This window comes from Prionailurus bengalensis, chromosome C1 (genome assembly GCF_016509475.1).
Source record: "Prionailurus bengalensis isolate Pbe53 chromosome C1, Fcat_Pben_1.1_paternal_pri, whole genome shotgun sequence".
NCBI classification, from domain to species: domain Eukaryota; kingdom Metazoa; phylum Chordata; class Mammalia; order Carnivora; family Felidae; genus Prionailurus; species Prionailurus bengalensis.
This window is the reverse complement of record NC_057345.1, coordinates 62,065,001-62,092,500: the sequence shown is the minus strand read 5'-3', so window position 1 is coordinate 62,092,500 and position 27,500 is coordinate 62,065,001. Positions and strand designations below refer to the sequence as shown.

The window sequence follows — 27,500 nt, the reverse complement described above, 5'->3', positions numbered from 1 at the left end:
AGGCTAACCAAATGTGTAACTTGGATTGACAGCCTCACTAGTCAGAATAATTTTCTTTCTTCTCCTTTGTTTTCATATATACATGTTACTAAGAATAAGGTAAAAAAAAAAATAAAGTAACAACATGACGCAAAGAAAGGGCAGTGACAGAAGAATAAAAAAATCAAGCGGAGTTAGAGCAGACCGGAAGTGATAGTCCAGCAAATTTCCCGGCACGTAAAGTTCCCTCCCTGTCCACTGCCGGGGAAAGCTGGGGTTCCCCCTTTGCTACCTCTCAGTTCTGAAAACCTCTGCAATTTTCGCTGGGTGGCTTCTCGCAGAGCTACGCCTAAGAGCGCGTTTGCAGCAGCCATAGCAAAACTTTCCCCGAGACCAGCTGAAGCCTTCCAGGTATCCTCCGGCTGGCGCAGCACGCATGCGCCTCAGGATGTAACCCGTCCCTGGGTCCGGTTTGCCTCTGTTCCGCCCCTTACGTGCGTCACTCACGTAACCACGCCCCCAGAGCGGTGGCCTGCCGGGAGAAAATCCTGGGGGTCAGAGTGCAGAGCCTTGCCGTGTTTCCCTAGCAACGGTCTCTGGAGCAGATGGCCACCTAGTGATTTGTCGGACTGTGCCGGGTCTGGGCCTCTTGTTCCCAACTCATAAGGCTTTGCAGCCCTGTTGACCCGGTGAGTTATTCGGGTTGAGTGATAAAATTGCTAGAACTGACCCGCTGAGAAGACAAAAGTACAACCTAGCTTCCAGCTTTCCCTCGAAAGGTGGTTCGTCCTTTCAACTCGTGATTTGTTTCAGATTTGTTTTAGCCGGGAGCAGTTCCCAAAGACGTCTTTATAGTTAATTCCTCCCTCAGGGTTGTTATCTGAAACAATCTGCACCAAATCCAGATCCAGATGTACAGTCTCAACATTCAAGATCTATATTCTCTTAAGGAACCTTAGGTTGGTGGCTTCTTTGCCCTTGTGTTTCTTAGTAAGTGAGCCTCTCCACCCCTCTCAGTTTTGAGTTCACTTCATAGGCTTTTGTCCATTGTATAAAATTCAGTCTGCAACAGGTCTCTTAACATTAGTGGTTTTGGTTGCTTCAGCTGTCATTCTGTTGTATATGCGGATTGATCAAGAACTTTAAATAACATTACTGGGAATAAGTCAGACTTATTAGATGCATTTTGGTAGATACCTATAAGTATTTCTTTTGTAAAGCACAAGTTTATAATGAGTTTTACAGATGAACCTATTCATGCTTACATACAACAATTTTAAGAAACAGAGAGGCTAATAGTCAAGGGCTCACGACCAGTATAAGAGGAGATTTAAGCACGCTACTTGAATCCCAAACCCAGAACTCATCTACCACATCATGCAGTTTGATTTATTTCAGAAACCTGTCTTCCTAAAGCCTTCATCAGTAACACAGGTGGGCATTCAAGGCCCTATAAGTTCTTGCCATGAACTTAACTTAGTTTTTTTTTTTTTTTTCTAAAGACTTCGCTCTGCATTTAATTCTGTACTTAAGGTACATTTCAGTAAAAATGGAGATTACTCTTTCATAGTTTCGCCATTTAGAAGTTTTGTGTTGTTAATAAAAACAAAACATTAAGAACATTTATATGATACGACTTGAGTGAGGTGAGAGTGAACAAAAGGGAGTGAGTGATAAAGATCAGAGAGGTGAAAAACCCCTAAAGAAGGGATTTTGTTTTATACTGTGTACAACGAAGCCATTGCAGAGTTTTTATGTGACTTGCCTTATGTCTAAAAAGATCACTCAGAAATGTGAAAATAGACATAGTGGAGGGTAGGGCAAGGATAGAGTTGGTGAAGGCTTGGCAACGATAGTAACAGTGGGGATGCTGAGAAATTGATTACATTCTGGACATATTTTTGAAGGCACAACCAATACAATTTGCTAATGATATGGTTGTGGAATGTTAGAGAATGAGAGGGGTCAAGACTGATCACCTCAAGGATAGAACAGCTATCAGTTGAGATGGGAAAGACTGCGGATGGGGAGTGTTGGTGGAGTAGTGGGGAGAGTCCAGAGTTTGCTTTTAGACATGTAGAATATATAGATATATGTGTATGTCACGCATATGTAATGAAAGTTTGTGTGTGTATGTGTCTGTAGGCATTACACATATGAGTCCAGGGTTCATAAGAGAGGTCTGGGCTGGAGAGAGAATTTTTTGAGTCCTCAGAGTTAGAGACAGTGTGAGGCTATGTGCCTGTGATTCTGCAGTTCACAGACCTCTCCAGAGGGATAACTTTAAGGTTGGGTTAGAGTTAATGGAATTAATTTTAAACTACTGAACTAGATGAGATCCTAGGGGAAGAAAAGTGAAGTTCAAGGATTGTACATAGTAACAAGGTAAACAATGAAAATGTGACCAAATAAGAAAATTTTGGATAGTGAGAAGTGTGAAGGGACTAGAACAGGCTGATGTAATAGACTGTGTTACATAGAGTATTAAATACAGCATTCTTGGGACCTGGAAAGGATGGCCATAGAAATCAATATTATTTTTTCCTGATATGATTACATTATTCATATAAAATGTGTTGGAAGTAAATATACCACCTTATCAACTATGGTTTTTGTTCTTCCCTCTTTTCTTTTTTTTTCTCAACTGTTCATTAATACTAATTTTTAAGTAAAAATGAAAAAATATTGAATACCATATTAGTGGGAGTAATTTTGTTGGAAGTAGATTTTGGGGGGTAAAAATATCTAGGGATTTAAGTTTATGTTTAATATAATCAAACAGTGTGATATGGTTGTTTAAATAGTCATAAGGTATGGTAACCACAATAAAATATGCTAACACAGCTAAGTAGTAAACCCATTAATTCTTTATAAGTAAAACACATTGGAAATGACATATTTAATCATGGATTCCACATTTTGAAAGGGATGTCAGACAAACTGAACTATATAATAGTTGAAAAATGGTATTTTGTGGAGACATTTGGGCTTTTTTTGTGTGGAGGAGAGTAGAGAGTATCTGAAGAAGTACCGTAAAGAAGAGTGAGATAGATTTTTAAAAGAACTTTACTGAGGCATAATTTATATGACATTAACTTAACCTGTTGTAAGTGAACAATTTAATGATTTTTAGTAAGTTTACTGAGCTGTGCAACTGTCACCCCAATAAGATGGTTATGCTTGTTTAGAGTTAATTCCAGTCAGGTTGTTCCTATTACTATGGGCATAACTATGACTGTTGTGTGGAAGTTGTAGAGAAGAATATTAATTTTGTTTCCAAACATTTTTTTTTCCTTCACAAGAAGAAACTGAAACTAAATGAAGAGGGTTCTAGATTGTGCACCATGATTCTCTTGGTGCATGGTTTGATCAGTTCACGCTAGGGCTCTGGTCTTTTCCATTCCTTGTGTTTCATCTCTCTGCACAACCACTGTTCCTCCTCCTACTCTTTCTGACATGCAGTATAAACAAAAATATCTTTTTACTCTTCCATTTATTTGAATTTCTTTATTTGGCTAGCATGTTCTAGCCAAATAAAGTATTTTTTCCCACTGTATCCTGTTGAAGGAACCCTCACGTTTCTCACCTTTCTGGAGGACCAAGGAAAAATTTTATCCCCCAAACTTCTATTTGACATCCTCCTTTATTATTTTTTTAAGACTTTATTTTTAGAGCAGTTTTAGTTTCACAGAAAAATTGAGAAGAAAATTCAGAGATTTCCAATATACTCCCACATAATTCACACGTGCATAGCCTACCCTGTCATTAACATCCCCCACCAGAATGGTACATTTGTTACAGTTGATGAATTTATATTGACATGTCATAATCACCCAAAGTCCATAATTTACCTTACATTTCACTCTTGGTGTATATTCTATGGGTTTGGACAAAGTATGATGACATGTGTTCATCATTATAATATTCAGAATTGTTTCACTGTCTAAAAATCTGTGTTCTGCCTATTCATCCACCCTGTGAACTCTGCCACCACTAATCTTTTTACTGTCTCCATGGTTCTGCTTTTTCCATAATGCCATATAGTTGTAATCCTATACTACATAGCCTTTTCATACTGATGTCTTTCACTTAGTAGTGTGCATTTAAGGTACACTATGTCTTTTCATTCTTGAAAACCATTTCTTTTTAGTGCTGAGTTATAGTCCATTATCTGGATGTGCCACACTTTATCCTTTCAACTACTGAAGGACATCTTGGTTGTTCCCAAATTTTTGCAATTGTGAATAAAGCTGTTATGAACATTCATATGGCAAAAGGTAAATACCAAGAAGTGCAATTACTGGATCTTATGATAAGAGTATATTTAGTCTTATAAGATACGGCCAAACTGTCTTCCAAAGTTGCTATACTGTTTTGCATTCCTACCAGCAATGAATGACAGTTTCTGTTGCTACACATCCTTGCCAGCAGTTTGTGGTGTCAGTGTTCAGGTTTCGGCCATTCTAATAGGTGTGTAATGTTATTTCATTGTTGTTTTAATATGTATTTCCCTGATGACATGTGAGGAGGAACAGCTTTCATGTACTTATTTGACATCTGTATATCTTTTTTGGTGAAGTATCTATTAAGGTCTTTGGCCCATTTTTAAAATCTGGTTGTTTATTTCCCTTATTGTTTAGTTTTAAGTGTTCTTTATATATTTTAAATAAAAATCCTTTATCAGATGTATCGTTTGCAAATATTTTCTCCCATTGTTTAGCTTGTTTTCTTATTCATTTGACATTACCGTTTGCAAATTATGTCTTTAATTAATTTTTTTATTTAAAGGAAATTATTTTTCATTAAGTTTTTAACTTTAATTCCAGTATAGTTAACATACAGTGTTATATTGGTCTCAGGTGTACAATGTAGGGACTCAACAATTCTCTACATTACTCAGTGCTCATTGGTCTAAGTGTACTCTTTAATCCCCATCACCTACTTCAACCACCTCCCTCTGGTAACCATCAGTTTGTTCTCTTAGAGTCTGTTGCTTGTTTTTTTATCTCTATGCCTTTAATTTTAATGAAGTATAGGTTATAAAATATTTCTTTCATGGATTATGATTTTGGTGGTGTATCTAAAAGGTCATTATTATACCTAAGGTGATTTAGATTTTCTTCTAGGTTATCTTCTAGGAAGTTTATAGTTTTGTGTTGTCATAGATCTACTTTAAATTAATTTTTCTGAATGTGTAAAGTCTGTGTCTACATTCATTTTTTTTTTTTGCATGTGGATGTCCAACTGTTTCAGCACCATTTGTTGAAGCTCCATTGTATTGTCTTTGCTTCTTTGTCAGAGATCAGTTCACTATATTTCTATTTCCAGACTCTATTATATTCCATTGGTCTAATTTCTTTTGTTTTGACAACACTACATTGTTTTTGACTACTATTGCTTTATAGTAGGTCTTGAAGTCTGGTAGCATCATTCCTTCAACTTTGTTCTTGAATAGTGTGTTAGATATTGTAGGTTTTTGCCTCTTTGTGTAAATTTTACAATCAGTCTGTTGATATTGATAAAATAATATGCTGAGATTTTGGATGGGACTGCATTTAATCTATAGATCAAACTGGGAAGAAATGTCATCTCAATATTGAGTCTTCCTATTTTTAAAAAAAAAAATTTTTTTTCAACGTTTATTTATTTTGGGGACAGAGAGAGACAGAGCATGAACGGGGGAGGAGCAGAGAGAGAGGGAGACACAGAATCGGAAACAGGCTCCAGGCTCTGAGCCATCAGCCCAGAGCCTGACGCGGGGCTCGAACTCCTGGACCGCGAGATCGTGACCTGGCTGAAGTCGGACGCTCAACCGACTGCGCCACCCAGGCGCCCCGAGTCTTCCTATTAAGGCTGTCGATGCACATGAAATCTCTCTCCATTTATTTAGTTCTTTGATTTTGCTCATCAACTGTTTGTTTTCCTCTTGTACATATTTTTATTACATGTATACCTAAATATTTCATTTTGAGGGGTGCTAATGTAAATAGTACTGTGTTTTTAACTTGTGCATTGCTGGTATAAAGGAAAGTGATTGGCTTTTGTGTATTTACCTTGTATCTACAATCTTATTATAATCACTTATTAGTTCCAGTTTTTTTTTTCTTTTCTTAATTTCTTTCTTTCTTTTTGTCGATTCTTTTCGATTTTCTAAATAGAAAATGATCATGTCATCTGTGAACAAACACAATTTTATTTCTTCATTCCTAATCTGTATATCTTTATTTTCCTTTCCATGTTTTATTGAATTAGCTAAGACTTCCAGTATGATATTGAAAGGCAGTGATGAGATGGGACATTCCTGCTTGGACCTGATCTTATTGGGAAAGCAAATTTCTTTCCATTGAGTATGATTAGCTGTAGAATTTTTATACGTATTTTATCAAGTTGAGGAAGTTGTCCTCTATTCCTAGATTACTGAAAAATTTTCTCAAGAATAGAGTTGGATTTGAATAAATGATTTTTCTGCATTTATTGAAATGGTCATGTGGTTTTCTTTTTTTTTTGGCTTGTTAATGTGACAGATTACATTAATTGGTTTTTGAATGTTAAACCAGACTTGCATACCTCAGAAAAATCCCACTTGGTAGATTCTTTGTATATATTGTTCAATTTACTAATTTTTTTCCAGGAATTTTGCATCTGTTTTCATGAAAAATATTGATCTGTAGTTTTCCATTTTTGTAATGTCTTTGGCCATAGGGTTTGGATAATGCTGGCCTCATAGAATGAGTTAGGCTTTGCTTCTATTCTCTGAGGGAGATTTTAGGGAATTAGTATAATTTCTTCCTTAAATTTTGGTAGCATTCCCCAAAGATCTCATCTGGGCCTGAGGCTATCTGTTTTGAAAAGTTATTAATTATTGGTTCAATTTCTTTCATAAATATATGCCTATTCAGATTATTTATTCTTGTGTGAGTCTTGGCAGATTGTGTCTTTCAAGGAATTGGTTCATTTAAGGTAGGATATCAAGTTCTGCACGTGGAGCTATTCATAGTATTAATTTATTATACCTCTGTTGTCCATGGGATCTGTAGTATTGTCCTTACTTTAATTTCTGATACTAATAATTTGTGTTCTCTTTTTTTTTCTTTGCCTGGCTAGTGGCTTGTTAATACTATTGATCTTTCCAAAGAGCAGGCTTTGGTTTTATGGATTATCTCTGTTGATTTTCTATTTTCAATTTCATTGATTTCTCCTGTAATTTTTATTAATTTTCTTATGCTTACTTTGGATTTAATTTGCTCTCTCTTTTTTTCTTCTAGTTTTCTAAGCTGAAGTTTAGATTATTGCTTTTAGATTTTTCTTCTTTTGTGATGTATGCATTCAGTGCTATAAATTTCCCTCTAAGCACTTCTTTTGCGACATCCCACAAATTTTGATAAGTTGTGTTTTTATTTTCATTTAGTTTAAAATATTTTAAAATTTCTCTTGAGATATTCTTTGGCCCATGTGTTATTTAGAAATGTGTTATTTAATCTCCACATATTTTGTTTTTTCCAGCTATATTTCTGTTATTGATATGTAGTTGAATTCCATTGTGATCTGGGTAGATACTGTATGATTTCTATTCTTTTAAGTTTCTGAAGTTGTATTTGAGGCTCAATATGTGGCCTCTCTTGGTAATGTTTATGTGAGCTTTTGATGAATATACATTCAGCTGTTGTTGGATGAAGTAGTCTGTAGTTGTCAACTATATCCAATTGATTGATGGTGTTGTTGTGTGTAACTATGTTCTTACTGATTTTCTGTCTGCTAGATCTGTCCATTTCTGATAGCAGAGTTGAAGTCTGCAACTGTGATAGTGCATTCATCTGTTTCTTGAAGTTCTATCAGTTTTGCTTCACTTTTGTTAGGTGTATAAACTTTATCAGATGCTATGTCTTTTTGGAGAAATGACCTCATTATTATTATGTAATATCTGTCTTTATCCTGATAACTTTCCTTGCTTTGAAGACTGTTCTGTTTGAAGTTAACATAGCTACTCCTGCTTTCTTTTGATTTGTGTCAGCATGATAGATCTTTATTACTTTATATGTCTTTACCTTTCATTTGGGTTTTTTGTGGACAACATATAGTTGGGTCTTTTTTTTTTTTAATCTCATTTGACAGTCTCTTTTAATTGGTTCATTTGGACCCTTGACATTCATAATGATTATTGATATATTTGGATTAATATATGCAATATCCATTGCTATTTTCTATTTGTTGCCATTATTCTTTATCTTTTGTATTTCACTTTTCATGCTTTTTTGGTTTTAAATGAACACTACATATGATTTCATTTTCTCTTCTTTCATAGCATATTGATTATAGTTCTTATTTTACCATTTTTAGTTGTTACCCTAAAGTTTGCAATACACATTTATAACTAATTCAGTTCCATTTCCAAATAACACTATACCCCTTCCCACCTAGTGTTAAGTACCTTATTATTAGAAGATAAACCCAATTCCTTCTGTCTCTTATATAATTGTTGCTTTTAAAAAAATGTTTATTTGAGTGGGGAGAGGGGGAGAGGCAGAGAGAGATGGAGACACAGAATCTGAAGTATGCTCCAGGCTGTGAGCTGTCAGCACAGAGCCCGATGCAAGTCTCCAACCCATGAGCCTTGAAATCATGACCTGAGCTGAAGTCGGATGATTAACAGACTGAGCCAACCGGGTGCCCCTCATTGCTGCTTTTAATTTAACTTATATATAAGCATTCACATATATACTACCAGTTTGCTACTAGTATTTTGAAAAACTTTTATCTGTTAGATCAGTTAGGAATAAGAAAAATAAAATATTTTTATTTTATATACACTTATTTCTTTCCCAGTGTTCTTCCTTGCTTTCTGTAGATCTGAGATTCTGAACAAATTACATTCCTTTTCTCTAAAGAACTTCTTTTAACATTTCTTGTAAGGTAGGTCTACTGGCAACAAATCTCCTCAATGTTTGTTTCCCTGTGAAAGTCTTTTATTTCTCCTTATTTTTGAAAGATAATTTCATAGTGTACAGAATTCTAGGTCAGTGGGTTTTTTTTTCCTCTGAATTCTTTCTTTCTTTCTTTCTTTCTTTCTTTCTTTCTTTCTTTCTTTCTTTCTTTCTTTCTTTCTTTCTTATTTGCCACTGACAAATAAACACAGTTTGTTTCTTTTCAAGAAAAAAAACAAATGTGATATGAACAACAAAAAAGAAATAGAAGTTACTTTGATTAAAAGTCACAACATGAATGGTGGAGATTACACTAAGTAATAGGGACAGACTAATACCACTGTCTACATGCTTTGGTGTTCCGAAGAGAAAGTAGTTTTGTCTTATAGCAGTGGTTTTATATATACATGTACACTGTAAAAAATATATACAATAGTGTTTCTCAGGCCTTTTTTCCCCATCTTTTTGCTCCTTTTCAGAACCCTTGTACAATCTTGAGACTTATTGAGGACTCCAAAGAACTTTTATGTGGATTATAACTATCAGTATTTATATGTTGGAAGTTGAAATTGAGAAATTTTTGAATAATTACTTACCGACTCACTTGATTAGAATAATGATGAGCATGAGTAAAAATGTTAAGAGAAATAACATCTTAATATTAATATAAAAATTATTTTGATCTCATGGATACCCTCAAACTTGCTGTGTTAGAAAAAGCAAAATAAAAGCAAATTTGGAAGTAAACTTTACTTGCCATGGTTTATAGTACTTGGGTTTGAAAAGAGGTGATGAAATGTACTAAAATTGTAGTAACACTTGTATTGTCTTGAAGGGCTGACTTTCTGTACTTACTGGTTCATTCCTTTGCCTACTATAGAAAATATTTTCCTTTCTTGACCTTCTGCGTAATCTAAGTAGCAAATATTCTGTGTCTTACAAGAATATTTTTCTTTGCTTTATGTTGAATTTATTACATTCTTGATTAACAGACTCTTTAGAGAACAAACTGAGGGTTGCTGGAGGGGTATTTGGTGGGGCATAGGCTAAATGGGTGATGGGCATTAAGGAGGGCACTTGTTGGGATGAGCACTAGGTGTTATATGCAAGTGATGAATCACTAAATTCTACTCCTGAAACAATTACCCTGTATGTTAACTAACTTGAATTTAAATAAAATGAAAAGAAAAAGAAGAAATTATCAGAGGCTATTTGGACATTTGATTAAGATAGGATCAGGGTGCTAGAGAAATAATACTGAGTTATATATTTAATTAAATACGCATTTTAAATAATACAACATTTTAAATAAATATAGACATTAAAATGATTGTAAAGAACCTGATTTTTATAAGTGAGGAATCTTTATTCTTTGCTTTTATTTTTCTCTCAGTACTTTAAATATTTTACTCCATTCCATTCTTGCTTATGTAATTTCTTAGGAAATGTTTTCTATGCAGATGTTTTTCTAGATTTTTAAATTAGTTTTTATTGTTTTATATTCATCTTCTGGTTCATCACCTTTTGGTATTTAAAGGCTTATAGTTCTACAGTATGCAAGCCTGGAATCAAATTAAAAGTTGAAAACTGGTGTTTTCACAAAAGCTTTTTTAAAAATTTTGAACAGAAATATACAGCCTTCTAAATTTTAGAAAGCAAATACATTTAATGGACAGAAAATAAGATTCATTATTATTGCATCTTAGATTCATTGTTCCAAATAATTTTTTATGTCATTTGAAATGTGGGATTTACCACAAAAATATAATGTTTTAAGGAATCAGTGTTTTTTTATATAAACTTACAAACCAACTGGATTCCATTTTCATTTGCTAGGAGATTAGTAATATTCTGACTGTTCTACTAGAATCTCTTCTTAATTTTCAGAGTACATTTTGTGTGTGAAGTAAACTCATGGCAAATCTTCATCAAAGCCGTATTGTCTCCATGAACTATTTGGCCAAATAAAAGTATTTTTAAAATATAATTGCTATATTTTTGATGGGCTTAAATATATTATAGACATTCTAAACTAAAAATAGTTTACAACCACAATAGATATAAAATATTACTAGTTATATTTCTTATAGTTAGATTTTTGAAAAAAATCATTATTTCCCCCTTTAAAAAATTAAAAAAAATTTTTTTAAATGTTTATTTATTTTTGAGAGACAGACAGAGCATGAGCAGGGGAGGGGCAGAGAGAGAGAGTGACAGGCACACAGAATTTGAAGTGGGCTCCAGGCTCTGAGCTGTCAGCACAAAGCCAGATGGGGGAGTTGAGGGTGGAATTCACAAACTGTGAGATCATGACCTGACCTGAAGTCAGACACTTAACGAACTGAGGCACACAGGTGTCCCCGCCCTTTTTTTGTGATTTTATTTTACTTGCAAATTTTGTGGTAATTCTGGAGTCTAGTGTCCAGAATTCAACTTAGTTAATAATGTCATAACGCTTACAAAATAAGGTACTGTAACAAACCTGATCATCAGGTTATGATGTTATGTTATATATTATGTTTTAATATACTTTTTATTTAAAATAATAATATATTTGTATACCTAGCATCTAAAATTCCAGTGACTAAGTGTAATGCCTATAGGTCACTGACACAGAAAACATTGTGTTTGAAAATTTCTTTAAGGGGCGCCTGGGTGGCTCAGTCGGTTAAGCGTCCGACTTCGGCTCGGCTCAGGTCATGATCTCACGGTCTGTGAGTTCGAGCCCCACGTCAGGCTCTGTCCTCACAGCTCGGAGTCTGGAGTGTGTTTCAGATTCTGTGTCTCCTTCTCTCTCTGACCCTCCCCCGTTCATGCTCTGTCTCTCCCTATCTCAAAAATAAATAAACGCTAAAAATAAAAAAATAAAATAAAAAAGAAAATTTCTTTAAAATATTTATCAAATATCCATTTGAAAAGGAAATAAACATACAAAATAAAGAGTTTTTACTTTCCAGTATTTAATTTAGATGTTCATTAATTATAACTTCATATAGTTACCCTGCAATTATTTGCTCCCAGTGTTTTTAAATGGAAAATTTGGGAATTAAGATGAGACTTATAATTGATGTGCATTGTATTTCATAAAGACATAGTTTTTATAGTGTGATTAAAAATGTATAATAACTTTAAAATTAGTACTTTTGTCCACACAAACTAGGCTTACTGTTAATGATCCTGATTTGTTTTTAACTACAGGACATCTTTGAAACTGTAATTGTAGTTCTGATGCTTTCTGTAATGTGTTGCTGTACTTATGTGTTATTTCTGTAATGCGTTGCCTTTGAACATTATATTATTATTTTAACTTGTTGATATACACATTTATATGTGCATTTTACAAAGTAATTGCAAAATTACCAAAATATTAAAAGGAACAAAAGTGCCTGTATTCATCTTTAATTGTCATATTTAAAATTGGCAGCACTTGGTACATAGACCTTTAAGTAGGTATAGGAGGAGTTCTCAATTGCAGTGGTTTTCAGTTTTCCTTGGTAGGCAGTGTAATTATCTGGGTCCATCGTTGCAGAGATAAGATTTAAGAGGTATCTAATCAGGCCTGGGAATTTGTGTTATTCTAGTTATACTGTGTGCAATCAGTAATAAATAAAATTAAATGTTGCATAAGAATCCTCACTTCTTCACACTGATTGGGCTATGTGACAAACTAATTAAATAGTTTGAATAACTGAAAAATACTTTTAACAAATGATAGTTCTTAAAAAAATGAAAAAATAATGTTCTACATTTAATCCTATAACTTACGAACCATAGATTAATCTTTCCTTTGGAGAACAATAACTTGATCTCATATAATAATGTTCTACTCTGAAATGTTTTTTAATATTAAGGTTGTTTGTATGTTGTGAAATAAGTACTACTAATAGAGATGAATATTGATGCAATAGAGGACACATTTACAAATGATTCTAGTATATGAGAAAGACTGATTTTAAGATTATTTTAGAATTCATATTCCCAACTAAAAAATCAGTTGAGAATGATTTAAAAATTAACCTGTATAAAACAAAGATCAGTAAATAGGAACCAAAAATATATTTGTAGGCACCTGGGATGAGATTCATTTAAGCATTTCATTGACTCTGAATGACCTGACAGATAAGGAAGAGATATACTTTGTAGTAATATTTCTTACTATATGATAAAAGAAAGCACAGAGTGTTTGGAGACATTTTTTTCTCCTCTCACTTAAGATCTGAAAAATAAGTAAAAAGTTGGTTGTTTTCATTATAAAAGACCCTTCATATTATCTGGTTAAAGTTAACATTTCTAGAATTTATAGAAAATTTTTTTAGAATTTATATTTATTGAGACTTATAGGATAAGATAATGACAAAATGGTCCCATCCCCAAATATTTGAAAATATAATCAAAGATTATACTTTTTTGCAAATGTACTTATTAAAAATATATTTATTACTGATTTATTTTTCCTTTGCTTACTTTAAATTTAATTTGTTATTCTTGATCTAGTTTCCCAAGGTGGAAACTTAAATTATTGATTTTAGATCTTCTTTTCTAATACGTGAATTCAATGCTATGAATTACACTCTAAGCACTGTTTTCACTGCATCGCACAATTTTTTTTTATAATTAAAAAATTTTTTTTCAATGTTTATTTATTTTTGAGAGAGAAAGTGTGAATGGGGGAGGGGCAGAGAGAGAGGCAGACACAGAATCCAAAGCAGGCTCCAGGCTCTGAGCTGTTAGCACAGAGCCTGACGCGGGGCTCGAACTCAGGAACCCTAAGATCATGACCTGAGCTGAAGTCAGATGCTTAACTGACTGAGCCACCCAGGCACCCCCACATTTTTTTTAAAGTTAATTTTTTGGTGCACCTGGATGGTTCAGTCAGTTAAGTGTCCAACTTCAGCTCAGGTCATGATCTCATTGTTGGTGGGTTCGAGCCGTGAATTGGGTTCTGTGCTGAGAGCTCAGAGCCTGGAGCCTGCTTTAGATTCTGTGTCTCCCTCTCTCTCTGCCCCTCTCTCGCTTGTGCTGTCTCTCAAAAATAAATAAACATTAAAAAAACCAAAAATGAAGTTTATTTTGAGTTAGATAGAGAGCACAAGTGGGGGAAGGACAGAGAGAGAGGGAGAGAATCCCAAAAGGCTCTGTGCTGCCAGTGCAGAGCCTGACACCAAGACTGGAACCCTTGGAACTGTGAGATCATGACCTGAGCTGAAATCAAGAGTCCGATGCTTAACTGACTGAGCCACCCGGGTGCTCTGACTGCATCCCACAAATTTCGATAAGGTGTATTGTCATTTAGTTCAAAATATTTTTAAATTTCTCTTTGAGCTGTATATTATTTAGAAATATGTTATTTAATCTCCATGTATTTTGATATTTTCAAGCTATCTTTCTTTTATTGATATCTAGTTTAATTCCACTGTGGTCTGAAACAGACATTGTATGCTTTCTATTCTTTTATTTATTTATTTTATTATTTTTTAAATTAAAAAAAAATTTTTTTTATATATTTCTGAGAGAGAGACAGAGCATGAGTAGGGGAGGGGCAGAGAGAGAGGGACACACAGAATCCAAAACAAGCTCCAGAGAATCCAAAGCAGGCTTCAGGCTCTGAGCTGTCAGCACAGAGCCCGATGTGGGGCTCAAACTCACGAACTGCGAGATCAATACCTGAGCCAAAGTTGGACGCTCAACTGACTGAGCCACCCAGGTGCCCTGATTTCTGTTCTTTTAGATTTGTGAAGGTATGTTTTATGGCCCAGATTGTGGTCTATCTTGGCAAATATTCCATGTGAGCTTGAGCTTGAGTTTGAGAAGACTGTATAATCTTCCGCTGTTGGATGAAGTAGTAGATAGGTGTCAATTATCTAGTTGACTAATGGTGTTGTGGACTTCAGCTATGTCCTTACAGATTTTCTGCCTGCTCAAGCTATCTGTTCAATGAAGTTTCCAAATCTAATAGTGGATTCATCTGTGTCTCCTTTTAAGTTCTCTCAGTTTTGCCTCCCTCAGGTGATTTAGTGCTGTCTTTAGGCACATGCCCATTAAGATTGTTATGTCTTCTTACAGAATCTATTAATATGTAATACCTCCATTTTATCCCTGACAATTTTCCTTGCTCTGAAATATGCTCTATCTGAACTATTATATCTTCCCCAGCTTTCTTTTGATTCGTGTTAGCATGGTATACATTTTGCCATCATTTAACTTTTTTTTTACTTTTTTAAATGTGTGCCACAGAAGAATATTTTTAATTCACATACTGTAATCTCACCCCTTTAAACTGTACAATTCAGTAAAAAAATATTTTTTAAATGTTTACTTATTTATTTTGAGAGAGAGAGAGACAGAGAGACAGAGACGGAGGGTATATGTGTGTGTGTGTGAGCAGGGGAGGGGCAAAGAGAGAAACAGAATCTCAGGCAGGCTCCATGCTGTCAGCACAGAGCCTGATGTGGGGTTCAGTCTCATGAACTGTTAAGATCATGACCTGAACTGAAATCAAGAGTCAGACACTTAACCAACTGAGCTATCCAGACACTCCTCAGTGAAAAATATATATAAATGAAAACAATAACTTTGTTATTTATTAACAGCTTTTCATGTTGCTAACCATTCTACAATATTAGTTTTAATGCTTTTATAGTATTCCATTGATGATATTAAATAGTTTAGTTAATTATACTGTCAAAGACATTAAGGGTTTTTTGCTATTAAATGATTTTTGCTATTCAATTATTATTTTTATTATACATTTTTAATTGAGGTATAATTGACACATAATATCACATTAGCTACAGATATGCAACATAATGACTCAGTATTTATATATATTGTGAAATGATCCCCACAATAGTGTCATTAATTATGTAGTTACATATGTACTCACCATATGTAGTTACAAAATGTTTCTCATATGTTGAGAACTTTTAAGATGTATTCCCTTAACAACTTTCAAATATGCAATACAATATTATTAACCAAAGGCATCACTTGGTGCATTACCTCCTCATGACCTATTTATTTTGTAACTGGAAATTGTACCTTTTGACCCCTTGTCCTATTTTGCCAACTCCTACCCCTGCCTCTGCACCACGAATGTTTGTATCTATGAGCTTAATTTTTTGTTTCTGTCTTCAAATTCCACGTATAAGTGAGATCATCCAGAATTTTTCTTTCTTTGTCTGATTTGTTTCACTTGGTATAATGCCCTCAGGGTCTATCTTTGTTGCAAATGACAGGATTTCATTCTTTCTTATGGCTGAATACTATTCCATTCTATGTATATACCACATTTTCTTTATTCATCTGTCAGTAGGCACTTAGGCTGCTTCTATATCTTGGCCTATTGAATATGTGGGGTGAATATATCTTTTTAAGTTAGTGTTTTCCTAGTCTTCAGATAAATATTGAGAAGTAGAATTGTTGGATCATGTGGTAGTTTTATTTTTAGTTTTTTGAGGAACCTCCATACTGTTTTCTGCAGTGGTTGTACCAATTTACATTCTCATTAATGGTGCATAAGGGTTTCCTTTTCTCCACATCCTTGCCAAACCTTGTTATTTCTTGTCCTTTGGATAAGAGCCATTCTAACAGGTATGAAGTGATATTTCCTTGTGGTTTTGATTTGTATTTCCCTGATGATAGAGGTAATGAGCATCCCTTCATGTACCATGTTGACCATATGGATGTCTTCTTTACAAAATATGTATTTAGATTCACTGCCCATTTTTAAATTGCATTTTATTTTGCTATTGAGTTGTGTGAGTTCTTTATGTATTTTGGATATTGTCCCCTTATTACATATATGATTTGCAAGTGTTGTCTTTCAATCAATAGCCTGCTTTTTCATTTTATTGATGGTTTTCTTTGCTGTGCAGAAGCTTCTTAGTTTGATATATTTTTACTCGATATATTTTTGCTTTTGTGTCCTTTGCTTTTGGTGTCAAATACAAAAATCATTACCAAGACTGTTGTGAAGGAATTTACTGCCTATGTTTTCTTTTAGGAGTTTTAGGTCTTAAGTTCAAGTCTGTAATCCATTTTGAGCTAAATTTTGTGTATGGTATGAGATAGTGGTCCAGTTTTATTCTTTTTGATGTTGCTGTCCAGTTTTCCCAACACTATTTATTGACGAAGCTCTCCTTTCCCCATTGTATATTTTTGGCTCTTATGCCGTAAATCAATTGACCATCTATGTGGGTTTACTTCTGGTGTCTATTCTGCCTCATTTATCTATATTTTTTATGCAAATGCCACACTGTTTTGATTGCTATAGCTTTGTAATACAGTTTGAAATTAGGGAGTATAATGCCTCCAGCCTGTTGTTCTTTCTCAAGATTGCTTTGGCTATTTAGTTTTTTTGTGGTTTTATACAAATTTAGGATTATTTATTATATTTCTGTAAAATATGGCATTGAAATTTGGATAAAAATTGCACTGAATATATAGATTGTTTTGGGTAGTATAGACATTTAGCAGTATTAATTCTTCTAGTTCATGAGCATGGAATAACTTTCCAAATATTTGTCTCTAATTAATTAATTAATTTCATTGTACAGGTTTTTTACTTCCATGGCTAAATTTATTCCTAGGTATTTTATTCTTTTTGGTGGAATTGTAAATGGGACTGTTTTCTTAAATTCTCTTTCTAATAGTTCATTATTAGTGTATAGGAATTCAACAGATTTTTGTATATTACTCTTATTTCTTGTAACTCAACTGAATTTCTTTATTCTAAGACTTTTTTGGTAGTCTCTAGGGTTTTCTCTATGTAGTGTTATGTGCAAATAGTGACTGTTTTACTTTTTCCTATCCAATTTGGATGATTTTTATTTCTTTTTCTTGCCTAATTGCTCTCTGAACTTCTAATACTGTGTTGAATAAAACTGGTGAGAGTGGACATCCTTGTCTTGTTCCTAATCTTAGAGGAAAAGCTTTAAGTTTTTACTGTTGTATATGATGTTAACTGTGGGTTTGTCATATATGGCCTTTATTATGTTATGCTCTATACCATTTGTTGAAATACTCAGGTTATCATAATAGGATGTTGAATTTTGCCCAGTGCTTTTTTTTGCAGCTCTCAAGACGATGATATGATTTTTAGCTTTCATTTTGTTAATGTGGTGTGTCATTGTATATACTGAATTGTGGAGATTGATCTATCCTTTCTTCCCGGGCATAAATCCCACTTCATCATGGTGTATGATCCTCTTAATGCATTGTCGAATTTGGTTTGCTAATGTCTTGTTGAGAATTTTTTGCATATGTGTTCATCAGAGATACTGGCCTATGATTTTTTTTTGTAGTATCCTCTAGTTTTAGTATCAGGTTAATACTGATCTCATAAAATGAGTTTGGAAATGTTCTCTCCTTTTCTTAGAAGAGTCTGAGAAGGATTGGAATTGATTGTTTAAATGTTTGGTAGAATTCATCTCCATCACTTTACTTTTCATTTATATGTCAGTACATTTAAAGTACCATTCCTGTAGACAGCGAGTAGTTGGCCTGTTTGATCCACTGTAACTTTGATCCACTATGTCTTTGTGTTGGTGCTTTGACCATTGATATTTAAATTGATTACTTCTATAGTTGAATTAATATCTACTATATTTTGTTACTGTTTTAATTGCTCTTGTTTTTGTTCCAGTTTTAACCTTCTACTCTTTTCTGTCTGTGGTTTAATTGAGCATTGTATATGATTTCATTTTCTATCTTATCTCAGTGTATTTCTTTTTTTTATTAGCTGCCCTCATTATTGGGTTAACTTAAAGCCACTCTCAAATCACACATACTACTTTACATGTAGTTTAAACATTTTTTAATAACAGGATATCTCTAATTCTTCCATTTTGTTCCTTGTATCATTGCTGCCATTCATTTTATTTATACATATCCATACACGAATATACATATATACATAGATAATCTAATATAGTTTGCCATTAGTATTTGACCAAACTGTTATCTATCAACTAAAAATAGGAAAAATAAAAGCTTTTTATTTTATCTTCACTTGTTTCTTCCCCACTGCTTTTCCTTTCTTTAAGTAGATCTGAGTTCCTGAACTACATTATTTTCTTTCTAACAAACTGCTTTTAACATTTCTTGCAAAGCAGATATATTGTCAACCTATTCCCTCAATTTTTGTTTGTTTAAGAGTCTTTATTTCTTATCCACTTTTAAAGGATAATTTCACAGGGCATAGATTTTTGTATTAGTGAGTTATTTTCTCTCAACAGTAAATACTTCACTCTATCTTCTCCTTGCTTGCCTGGTTTCTTAGGCGATGTTGGATACACTTCTGAATTTTTTTTTTTTATATTAGTGAGTTATTTTCTCTTAATAGTAAATACTTCACTCTGTCTTCTCCTTGCTTGCATGGTTTCTTAGGAGATGTTGGATATACTTCTGAATTTTGCTGCTCTATGGGTAAAGTGTCCCCCTCACCCCCAGTGTTTTTTTTTTTGCCTTAATCCTGTTTGGTGTTTTCTGAGCTTCTTGGATCAGTGGGTTGGTATCTGACATTAATTTGCAGAAATTCTCACATATTTACTATTTCATATTTTTCTTCTTTTCCTATATCACTTTCTTCTCATTCAGGTATTTCCATTATGTATATGTTGTACTTTTTGTAGTTATCCTACAGTTCTGGAATATTTTATTCAGCTTTTTTCAGTGATTCTTTTTTTTTTCTCTTTGCTTTTTGGTTTTGGAAATTTCTATTGACATATACCCAAACAAAGAGATTCTTTCCTTAGGCATGTCCATCCACCTACTAAAGAGATAGAGAGCCTATCAAAGATAATAATCATTTCTGTTACAGTGGTTTTGATCTCTAACACTTCTTTTTGATTCTTTTCAAAGATTTTTATCTCTCTTTATACTGTCTTTTCTTGTTTGTTGTTTATTTTTTTTCCTTTATAGTCTTCAGCATATTAATCATAATTGTTTTAAATTCTCTGTCTGGTAATTCCAACATCCCTGCAGTATGTGAATCTAGTTCTAATGCTTGCTGTATGTTGTCTTTTAGTATGCTTTGTAATTTTTTCTTTGAAAGCCAGGCATCATGTACTGGTAAAAAGAATTCCAGTAAAATAGCGTGTGGTGTGGTGTTAAGGTGTGGATAAGTCTCAGTCTTTAAGTGAGGTTGTGCTCCCTAGTCTGTGAATTTCACAAGTTCTCCTCAGCCTTCCTAATCTTAGGTGGGACAAGATGGCTAGAGTGGGCTGTAATTGTGTACTTCCTTTCTCCCAAATGGAAGGCTTGATGGAGATGTAGTTGGATATTTCCCTACTTCCAGATCAGTTAGGCTCTGGTAAAACCTCAGTTTATTGTGTGTTAAATATTTTCTCTTTAGGGTAGCCCTTGTTAAGAAGAACAGGGTGATCTTGTGTATTTCAAAATTATTCTTTTTCTGTCTCCTCTCAGAGGCACAAGCAGATTTTTCTCCAATATTCGATCTGAGGACCTGGTAGAGCTCCTGGATATTAATCTCACAGAAGTATGAGGGCTGGAGTTTCTAAATCTGAGTTGTCAACACTAAGCCCCTAATAACTTGTCAGTCACAGTCCTACCCAGGCACTGGTTCCTGCAGAGGTTTCTTTTGGTGAATTTTTGCTCCAGTAACTTCTGAATCTTTGTATCCACCTGCCTATCTCTGAATTTTGATTCAGTGGTTTTTCATGTAACCTCACTTTTCTGGTGAATCTAAGAAGAGTTGTTGACTTTTCATTTTGTTCATCTTTTTATTTGTTAGAATGGTATGACATCTTCTAAGCTCCTTATATCCTGGACCAGAAACCAAAAGTGTCCTAATTTACTTTTTGAAGATTACATTCTATTTTGAGTTGTTAATTGAGCCAGATTTATTTTAGTAACACTTATTTATAGTGTTTGTTACATGCCAGACACTATTCTAAAACCTTTATGCCAAGTCATTTTTTTTTAATTTTTTTTCAACGTTTTTATTTATTTTTGGGACAGAGAGAGACAGAGCATGAACGGGGGAGGGGCAGAGAGAGAGGGAGACACAGAATTGGAAACAGGCTCCAGGCTCCGAGCCATCAGCCCAGAGCCTGACACGGGGCTCGAACTCACGGACCGCGAGATCGTGACCTGGCTGAAGTCGGATGCTTAACCGACTGCGCCACCCAGGTGCCCCAATTCATTTTGTCTTCATAATAATTCTATCCACTAAGTGCTATTGGAGTTCTCATTGTATGGATGAGGAAACTGAGGCACATAGCTTGCATGTATAACAAACTGAGGGTACATAACTTGCCTGAGATCACGAAGCTCAGAACAACTTATATTTGTTTCTTTTTTCTCTACTTCATAAGATAAAAAATAAGTTCAAAAAGCAAAATAACTTCCTTTAACCAAAAGAATGTAGTTAAGGAAAACCTGTGTCAGTTGGACCTTCAGAAGGCCTGATAGATTCTGCCTCTATACTTTTTTGGCCCATGTAGAGAGTCTTGCTATTCTACTATGGGGACACACACAAATAGACATGTGAGAGAATGACACAGGGAAGGCTTGTGTAGATGGAGAGAGGTCCTAGGACAGTGTGGTGAGAGAGACCCATACATCCCAGCATCCCAGCTGACTCTTCCCTCCAGGGTCCTTGCCAATGTGTCAGAACTGCATATTAGCCATCTTGTAAGTGTAGTGCAGATGAACACCAAGACTGAATCTCTAGTTAACATCACTTGGAAAAGAACTGCCTACTTGAATCAAGTCAACCCACAAAATCCTGAGAAATAATAAACAGTAGTTGTTTTGAGCTAGTAGATTTTGGGGTATTCTGTTATGCAGCATAAATAAATGAAAAATGTATTCTTTTTTGCAGGCATTTGGATATTGGTTGTGGAAATTTGAAGGGAAGGATTTCAAGGAATTAACAATAGATCTCAATCTATATGAGAGATACTTTGTCATTTGTACTTAGAAGTCTTTTTTCTAGGGGTGCCTAGGTGGCTCAGTTGGCTAAGTGTCCAACTCTTGATTTCAGGTGAGATTATGATCTCAGGTCATGGGATCAAGTTCTACGGTGACAGCACAGAGCCTGCTTGAGATTCTCTCTCTTCCTGTCTCTGCTTGTGTGCACGTGCATGCTCTCTCTCTCTGTCAAAATAAATAAACTTAAAAAAGAAGTCTTTCTCCAGATTTATTGAGATATAATTGACATATAATTTTGTATAAGTTTAATGTGTACCATATGATGATTTGATACACACAAATATTGCAAAATGATAATCACAATAAGCTTAGTTAACACATCTATCTATCTTATATAGTTATTTATTTATTTATTTTGTGATGAGAACATTTGGGATATACTCTGTTAGTAACTTTTAAGTATACAATGTAATTGTTAACTGTAGTTACCATGCTATGTGTTATATTGCTAGAACTTGTTTATCTTAGATCTAGAAGTTTGTAACCTTTAACCAACATCACCCCATTTCCTGTACCCCATTTTTCTCACACCTGGCACCCCCCAATTTACTCTCTGTTTAAATGAGTTTAACTTTTTTAGATTTCACATTGAGATCATAGAGTATTTGTCTTTCTCTGTCTGACTTATTTCACTTACTATCAACCCTTCAAAATCCATCTATGTTGTATAAAATGGCAGAATTTCCTTCTTTCTCATGGCTGAACAATGTTATATTGTGTATGTGTGTATACATTATGTAAAATATATCTATATCTATATATCACATTTTTTTAATTGTTCATCAGTCAGTGTGCAGTTAGCTTGTTTCTGTATCTTGGCTGTTGTAAATAATGAACTTGGGAGTTGCAGATATCTCTGAAATATAGTTATTTCATTTCCTTTGGATATATACTAGAATATATATTTTATATATATAATTGTTAGATCATATGGTAGTTCCACTTTAAATTTTTTGAGGAATCTCCATACCATTTTCCATAGTGGCTGTATCAGTTCACATTCTCACCAACAGGGCACAAGGGTTTGTTCCCTCATCTCATTATGGTTTTGATTTGCATTTTCCTGACAATTAGCGATGTTGAGCACCTTCTCATGTATATGTTGGCCATTTATATGTTTTTTTGGGGGAAGAAAATGTTCAAGTTCTCGGCCTATTTTAAAATTAGATGATGATGATGATGAGGTGGAGGAGGAGGAGGAGGAGGAGGAAGAGGGGATTGCTACTGATATGTATGAGTACTTTTTATATTTTGGTATTTATCCCTTATTAGATGTTTGCAAATACTTTCTCCCATTCCATAATTTGCATCTTCATTTTGTTTATTGTTTGTTTTCTGTGTAGAAGTGTTTCAGTGTGATATAGTCCTTCTTGTTGATTTTTGCTTTTGTTGCCTGTGTTTTTGGTGTCATATCCAAAAATCGTTGCTAAGACCAACGTTACAGAGCTTTTCCCCTGTTTTCTTCTAGGAGTTTTATGGTCCCCAGTCTTACATTTAAGTCTTTTGACTTAATTTTTGACTTACTTTTGAGTATTTTTAGTTTTTTTTTAATGTTTATTATTGCGAGACAGAGAGAGACAGAGCATGAGCATGGAAGGGACGGAGAGAGAAGGAGACACAGAATCTGAAGCAGACTCCAGGCTCTGAGCTGTCAGCACAGAGCCTGACACAGGGCTCGAACCCATGAACCACTAGATCGTGACCTGAGCCTAAGTGAGACGCTCAACCAACTGAGCTACCCAGAAGCCCCAAATTTTGAGGTATTTTTAATAAGTGGTGTAAGAGTCAGATTTTATTCTTTTTCCAGTGAATAGACAGTGTTCTCAGCACCATTTATTGAAATTACTGTCCTCTCTTTTAGTATTCTTTGTTCTCTTGTCAAATATTAGTTGACGTATATGTATACGTTTATTTCTGGGCTCTCAATTGTTGTAATTTGGTCTGTGTGCCTATTGTTTTTTGTTGTTGTTGTTGTTCGTTTGTTTGCCAGTACTGTGCTGTTTTGATTACTGTGAATCTGTAATATGTTTTTAAGTCAGGAAGTATGAGGCCTTCAGCTTCATTTTCTTTTTCAAAATTGTTTTGCCTACTTGAGATTTTTGGGTTATTGTTGTTATTGTCCCATATGAATTTCAGCATTATTTTTCCTACTTTTGTGAAGAATGCTATTTGAATTTTATTAAGAATTGTATTGAATCTGTAGTTGACTTAGGATAGAATGGACATTTTAAGAATATTAACTGTTCCTGAGCACAGGATTATTCGTTTGTATCTTTAATTTCCTTCATTAATGTCTTAGAGATTTCAGTGTACAGATCTTTCACTCCCTTGGTTACATTTATTCCTAAGTATTTTATTCTTTTTGATGCTATTATAAGAGGATTGTTTTTTTTTTTCCTTTTTAAGATACCTCATTGTTAGTATATATAAAATGCAAATGACTTTTGCATGGTTATTGTGTGTCCCCATCTTTACTGAATTCATTTGTACGTTCTAACAGTTTTCATGGAGTCTTGAGGATTTTCTGTATATAAGATCATGTTATCTGTAAACAGAAAATTTACTTCTTCCTTTCTGATTTGGATTCCTTTTGTTTCTTTTTCTTAGCTGATCACCCTAGGTAGGATTTCTGGCCAATTTATTTATTTATACCTGATTCAGTTTTTGTTCCCATGCTAAACTATGAAAAATATATAGCTAACCACAAAAAAAAATGTCCTGACATCAGGGTACATGTAATATAATTGGAAAGGCAACAATTAAATTATATAACATAAAAATACATAATTCCTAAATTGGGGATGTAGGCATGGTACAGGAATGTAATGACTAAGAGTTATCTAGACAATGAAGTTTCGCTTATTTCATTAACCATGTTTAATTTTATTGTTTTCATGGGTTTGCGTTTAAACATAAAATAATTAGACAATGTAGATTTTTTAAAAATTATGAGGCCATGAAATTTTAGAGTTCCCTAGTTACCTTACTATTTAATTATTACAGATGGTTTTTTATCTGTCGGTAATTGGCATCTTTTTAATTAAATCTAGGAAGTGTTTGTCCAAAATGAGTAAAAAGGCATTCAATTAAGTACTATCATGAAGATTATCTCAAATTTGGATTTGTGTGACCTAATAATTCTTTTCCTCAAACTATATGTCTTATCTGCAAGAAAAAGTTTTTCAGTGAGGCAATAATACCAATCACACTAACTCCCTCACTGGGTATTATTAAAAAGTTATTTTGAACATATTTAGGCATTTTGAGGAAAGGGACTATGTTATCTTACGTATTAGTATCAGTTACCTTCACAAAATGGTATCAGTGAACTCACAGTTAGTGGCAATGTTAGTCAACTAACAGCTAAAGTTAGAACGCTTAACTAATTACAGAAGTTTTCATTTAGTTAGGTTATCTAGTGTGTCTGGATCAATAAAGGAAATAGAAAACATTCTACCTTTGAATAATACCAGTGGTAGATTATTGACATCACATTTAAGTGACATATGGGTAGCATTAATACAGAAAAGTTTAACATAAAAATCTTTCATTGCCTGTGATAAGTTTGTAGACATTAACTATACTTAGTTAATAATGCTATTTAGAATCCCTAAAAATAAATGCTAGGCAGATGATATCTTCTACAAAGAAGTAAAGAAATATCAAACTATTAGAGATGAATAAGCAGAGAAATGAATGCTTGAAATAATAGTTTATCTGTGCATCTATTATATATATACTTATATATATAAATACACACACACGCGCGCACACACACACACACACGTGTACCAGTGCTGTGACTAAAGATATAAAGTCAACTTCAGCTTTATATGAAGAAATGGGATCTCTGCTGTTCCATGTTGATGTGTTTTGTTTGTCTAGAGATTGTTATAAGTTATGATCTAAAAAAGTTTAACTTTAGTTAATAATTCATTAAGATTGGATCATTAATTGTAGCACATACACAACACGAATGCAAGGTATTGATAGGGGGAACTGAAGGTGCAGGGAGTTATGGGGGTATATATGGGATCTCTGTGTACTTTAAGTTTTTCTGTAAACCTAAAACAGCTCCAAAAAATAAAGTCTATTAATAATTTTAAAAAATCACTTGGTTACACAAATAGAAAGGAAAAAAAATTCGCTTGGTATATGACTCTCACTTTGGAGATTTCTTCCAGAATTGTTATTGACTCAAAAATTGGATTCTATAAGTGAAACTTTTGAGCACCCCATTGTCTTAAAACATCCTGATTTATGCCTGATATATGGTTTCTCATAAACCCTTGTTATAAACTGGAGTTTGCCTGTATTAGGCCAGAATGGAAAAAATAGGTTTTTTTGAAAGGAGAGCCTGAGGAAAGACTTGAGGTCTTTTCTAAATAGGGAGTCCAAATGATGGAATACATTTTGTATATTGCCTTTCATTTCAGGACCTATAGAGCTTGGTAAGTTTATAAAGATTCGTTCGTATCTGTTTATTTTATATCAGGGTCTTTATTCTTTCTCAATGTGTCCATGACTTACCCAGGAACATGCTCAATTACAGATTCCTTGACTCTCAGCCCAGAGACTGATAACATAGATATGATGTGGGGCCTAGGAATCTGCATTTTGTTTAATTTCTTAGATGGTACTTAGAATTTAATTATAGTTGTAGGCCTTGGTCAGCATATAAAAAGGAACTAATCTCTTGAATGAGTGCAAGGGTTTATCTAGATTTTCACATTTATTTTCATTTGGATTATGCCTACCTAGTTTACCTTCACATGGTAGAAAGATTCTTCCAATACGGAAGGTGGTTAATCTGACTAAATGCTCTCAGGCCACTTGAGCTCAGTTATTCTCTTTTAAACTATCACTGGGTAACTGTGTTTTGTAAAAGCTTAAATTACCCAGAGTAAGGGAAATTTCAAATATATAAGAACTACTATGTAAAATTACTTTAAAAAGGTTTGATACAGGAATTTTAGATAAATTAGTCTTATTTTAAAACTAATAGAATTCCAGATTTTAACTGCCTAGTTAAATTGAACATAGAAATAAGTAATGTGATTGTAAATTGTTTCTTTAAGAAATTTATAACAGAAATTTATAACACCCATTTTGTGCACCCTCCTCCTGCCTGGCAACCGTAAGTTCTCTATATTTGTAGGTCTGATTCTTCTTTTTGTTTCTTTATTGTTTTTTTTAATGTTTTTGGATTCTACTTACAAGTTAGATTTTTTAATTTTAACTTTTCTACCCGTTTTATTCTATCTATTAGCAAATATTTTTTGTTTTCAAATTTATTTTTGGAAGTTGAAAAAACTTTTCTAAGCAATTTCCCATTTTGCCTAGATGTTTCATGGAACAATCACAAAAGAACTAACCAGTCATGAAGAATGGAGTCACTATAATGACAACATGATAGAAGATCAGAAAGATTTTGTTTTTGTGAAGTTCAGTGGCCTTCATTTAAAATCTATGGAAAATTTGCAATCCTGTATCTCTCTGAGAGTATGCATCTTCTCAAACAATTTTATCACAGATATTCATCCACTTCAAAGTTGTATAAGATTAGTCAAACTTGATCTCCATGGAAATCAGGTAAGCAATAGCATTTTAGATATTTGTGTATAAATGAAATTGATGTTTAAAAAC

General features: G+C 33.8%; 2 protein-coding genes across 5 annotated transcripts in view; one reads left to right on the top strand and one right to left on the bottom strand.

Annotated features, from left to right (window-relative positions):
* FPGT (fucose-1-phosphate guanylyltransferase) overlaps positions 1-459 on the bottom strand; it is an 8,182-nt gene extending 7,723 nt beyond the window's left edge. Inside the window, exon 1 of one of the 4 annotated variants that reach the window (XM_043575278.1) lies at positions 272-459. In XM_043575278.1, the coding sequence (XP_043431213.1) occupies positions 272-353 (82 nt within the window). In that variant the 5' untranslated portion in view covers positions 354-459. The remainder of the gene's footprint in view (positions 1-271) is intronic. The other 3 variants (XM_043575281.1, XM_043575280.1, XM_043575279.1) reach the window with 3 other exon arrangements.
* A 62-nt stretch (positions 460-521) lies between these two features.
* LRRIQ3 (leucine rich repeats and IQ motif containing 3) overlaps positions 522-27,500 on the top strand; it is a 221,685-nt gene continuing 194,706 nt past the window's right edge. Inside the window, exons 1-2 of the mRNA XM_043575276.1 lie at positions 522-668; positions 27,198-27,446. Coding sequence (XP_043431211.1) covers positions 27,198-27,446 — 249 coding nt within the window. The 5' untranslated portion in view covers positions 522-668. The remainder of the gene's footprint in view (positions 669-27,197; positions 27,447-27,500) is intronic.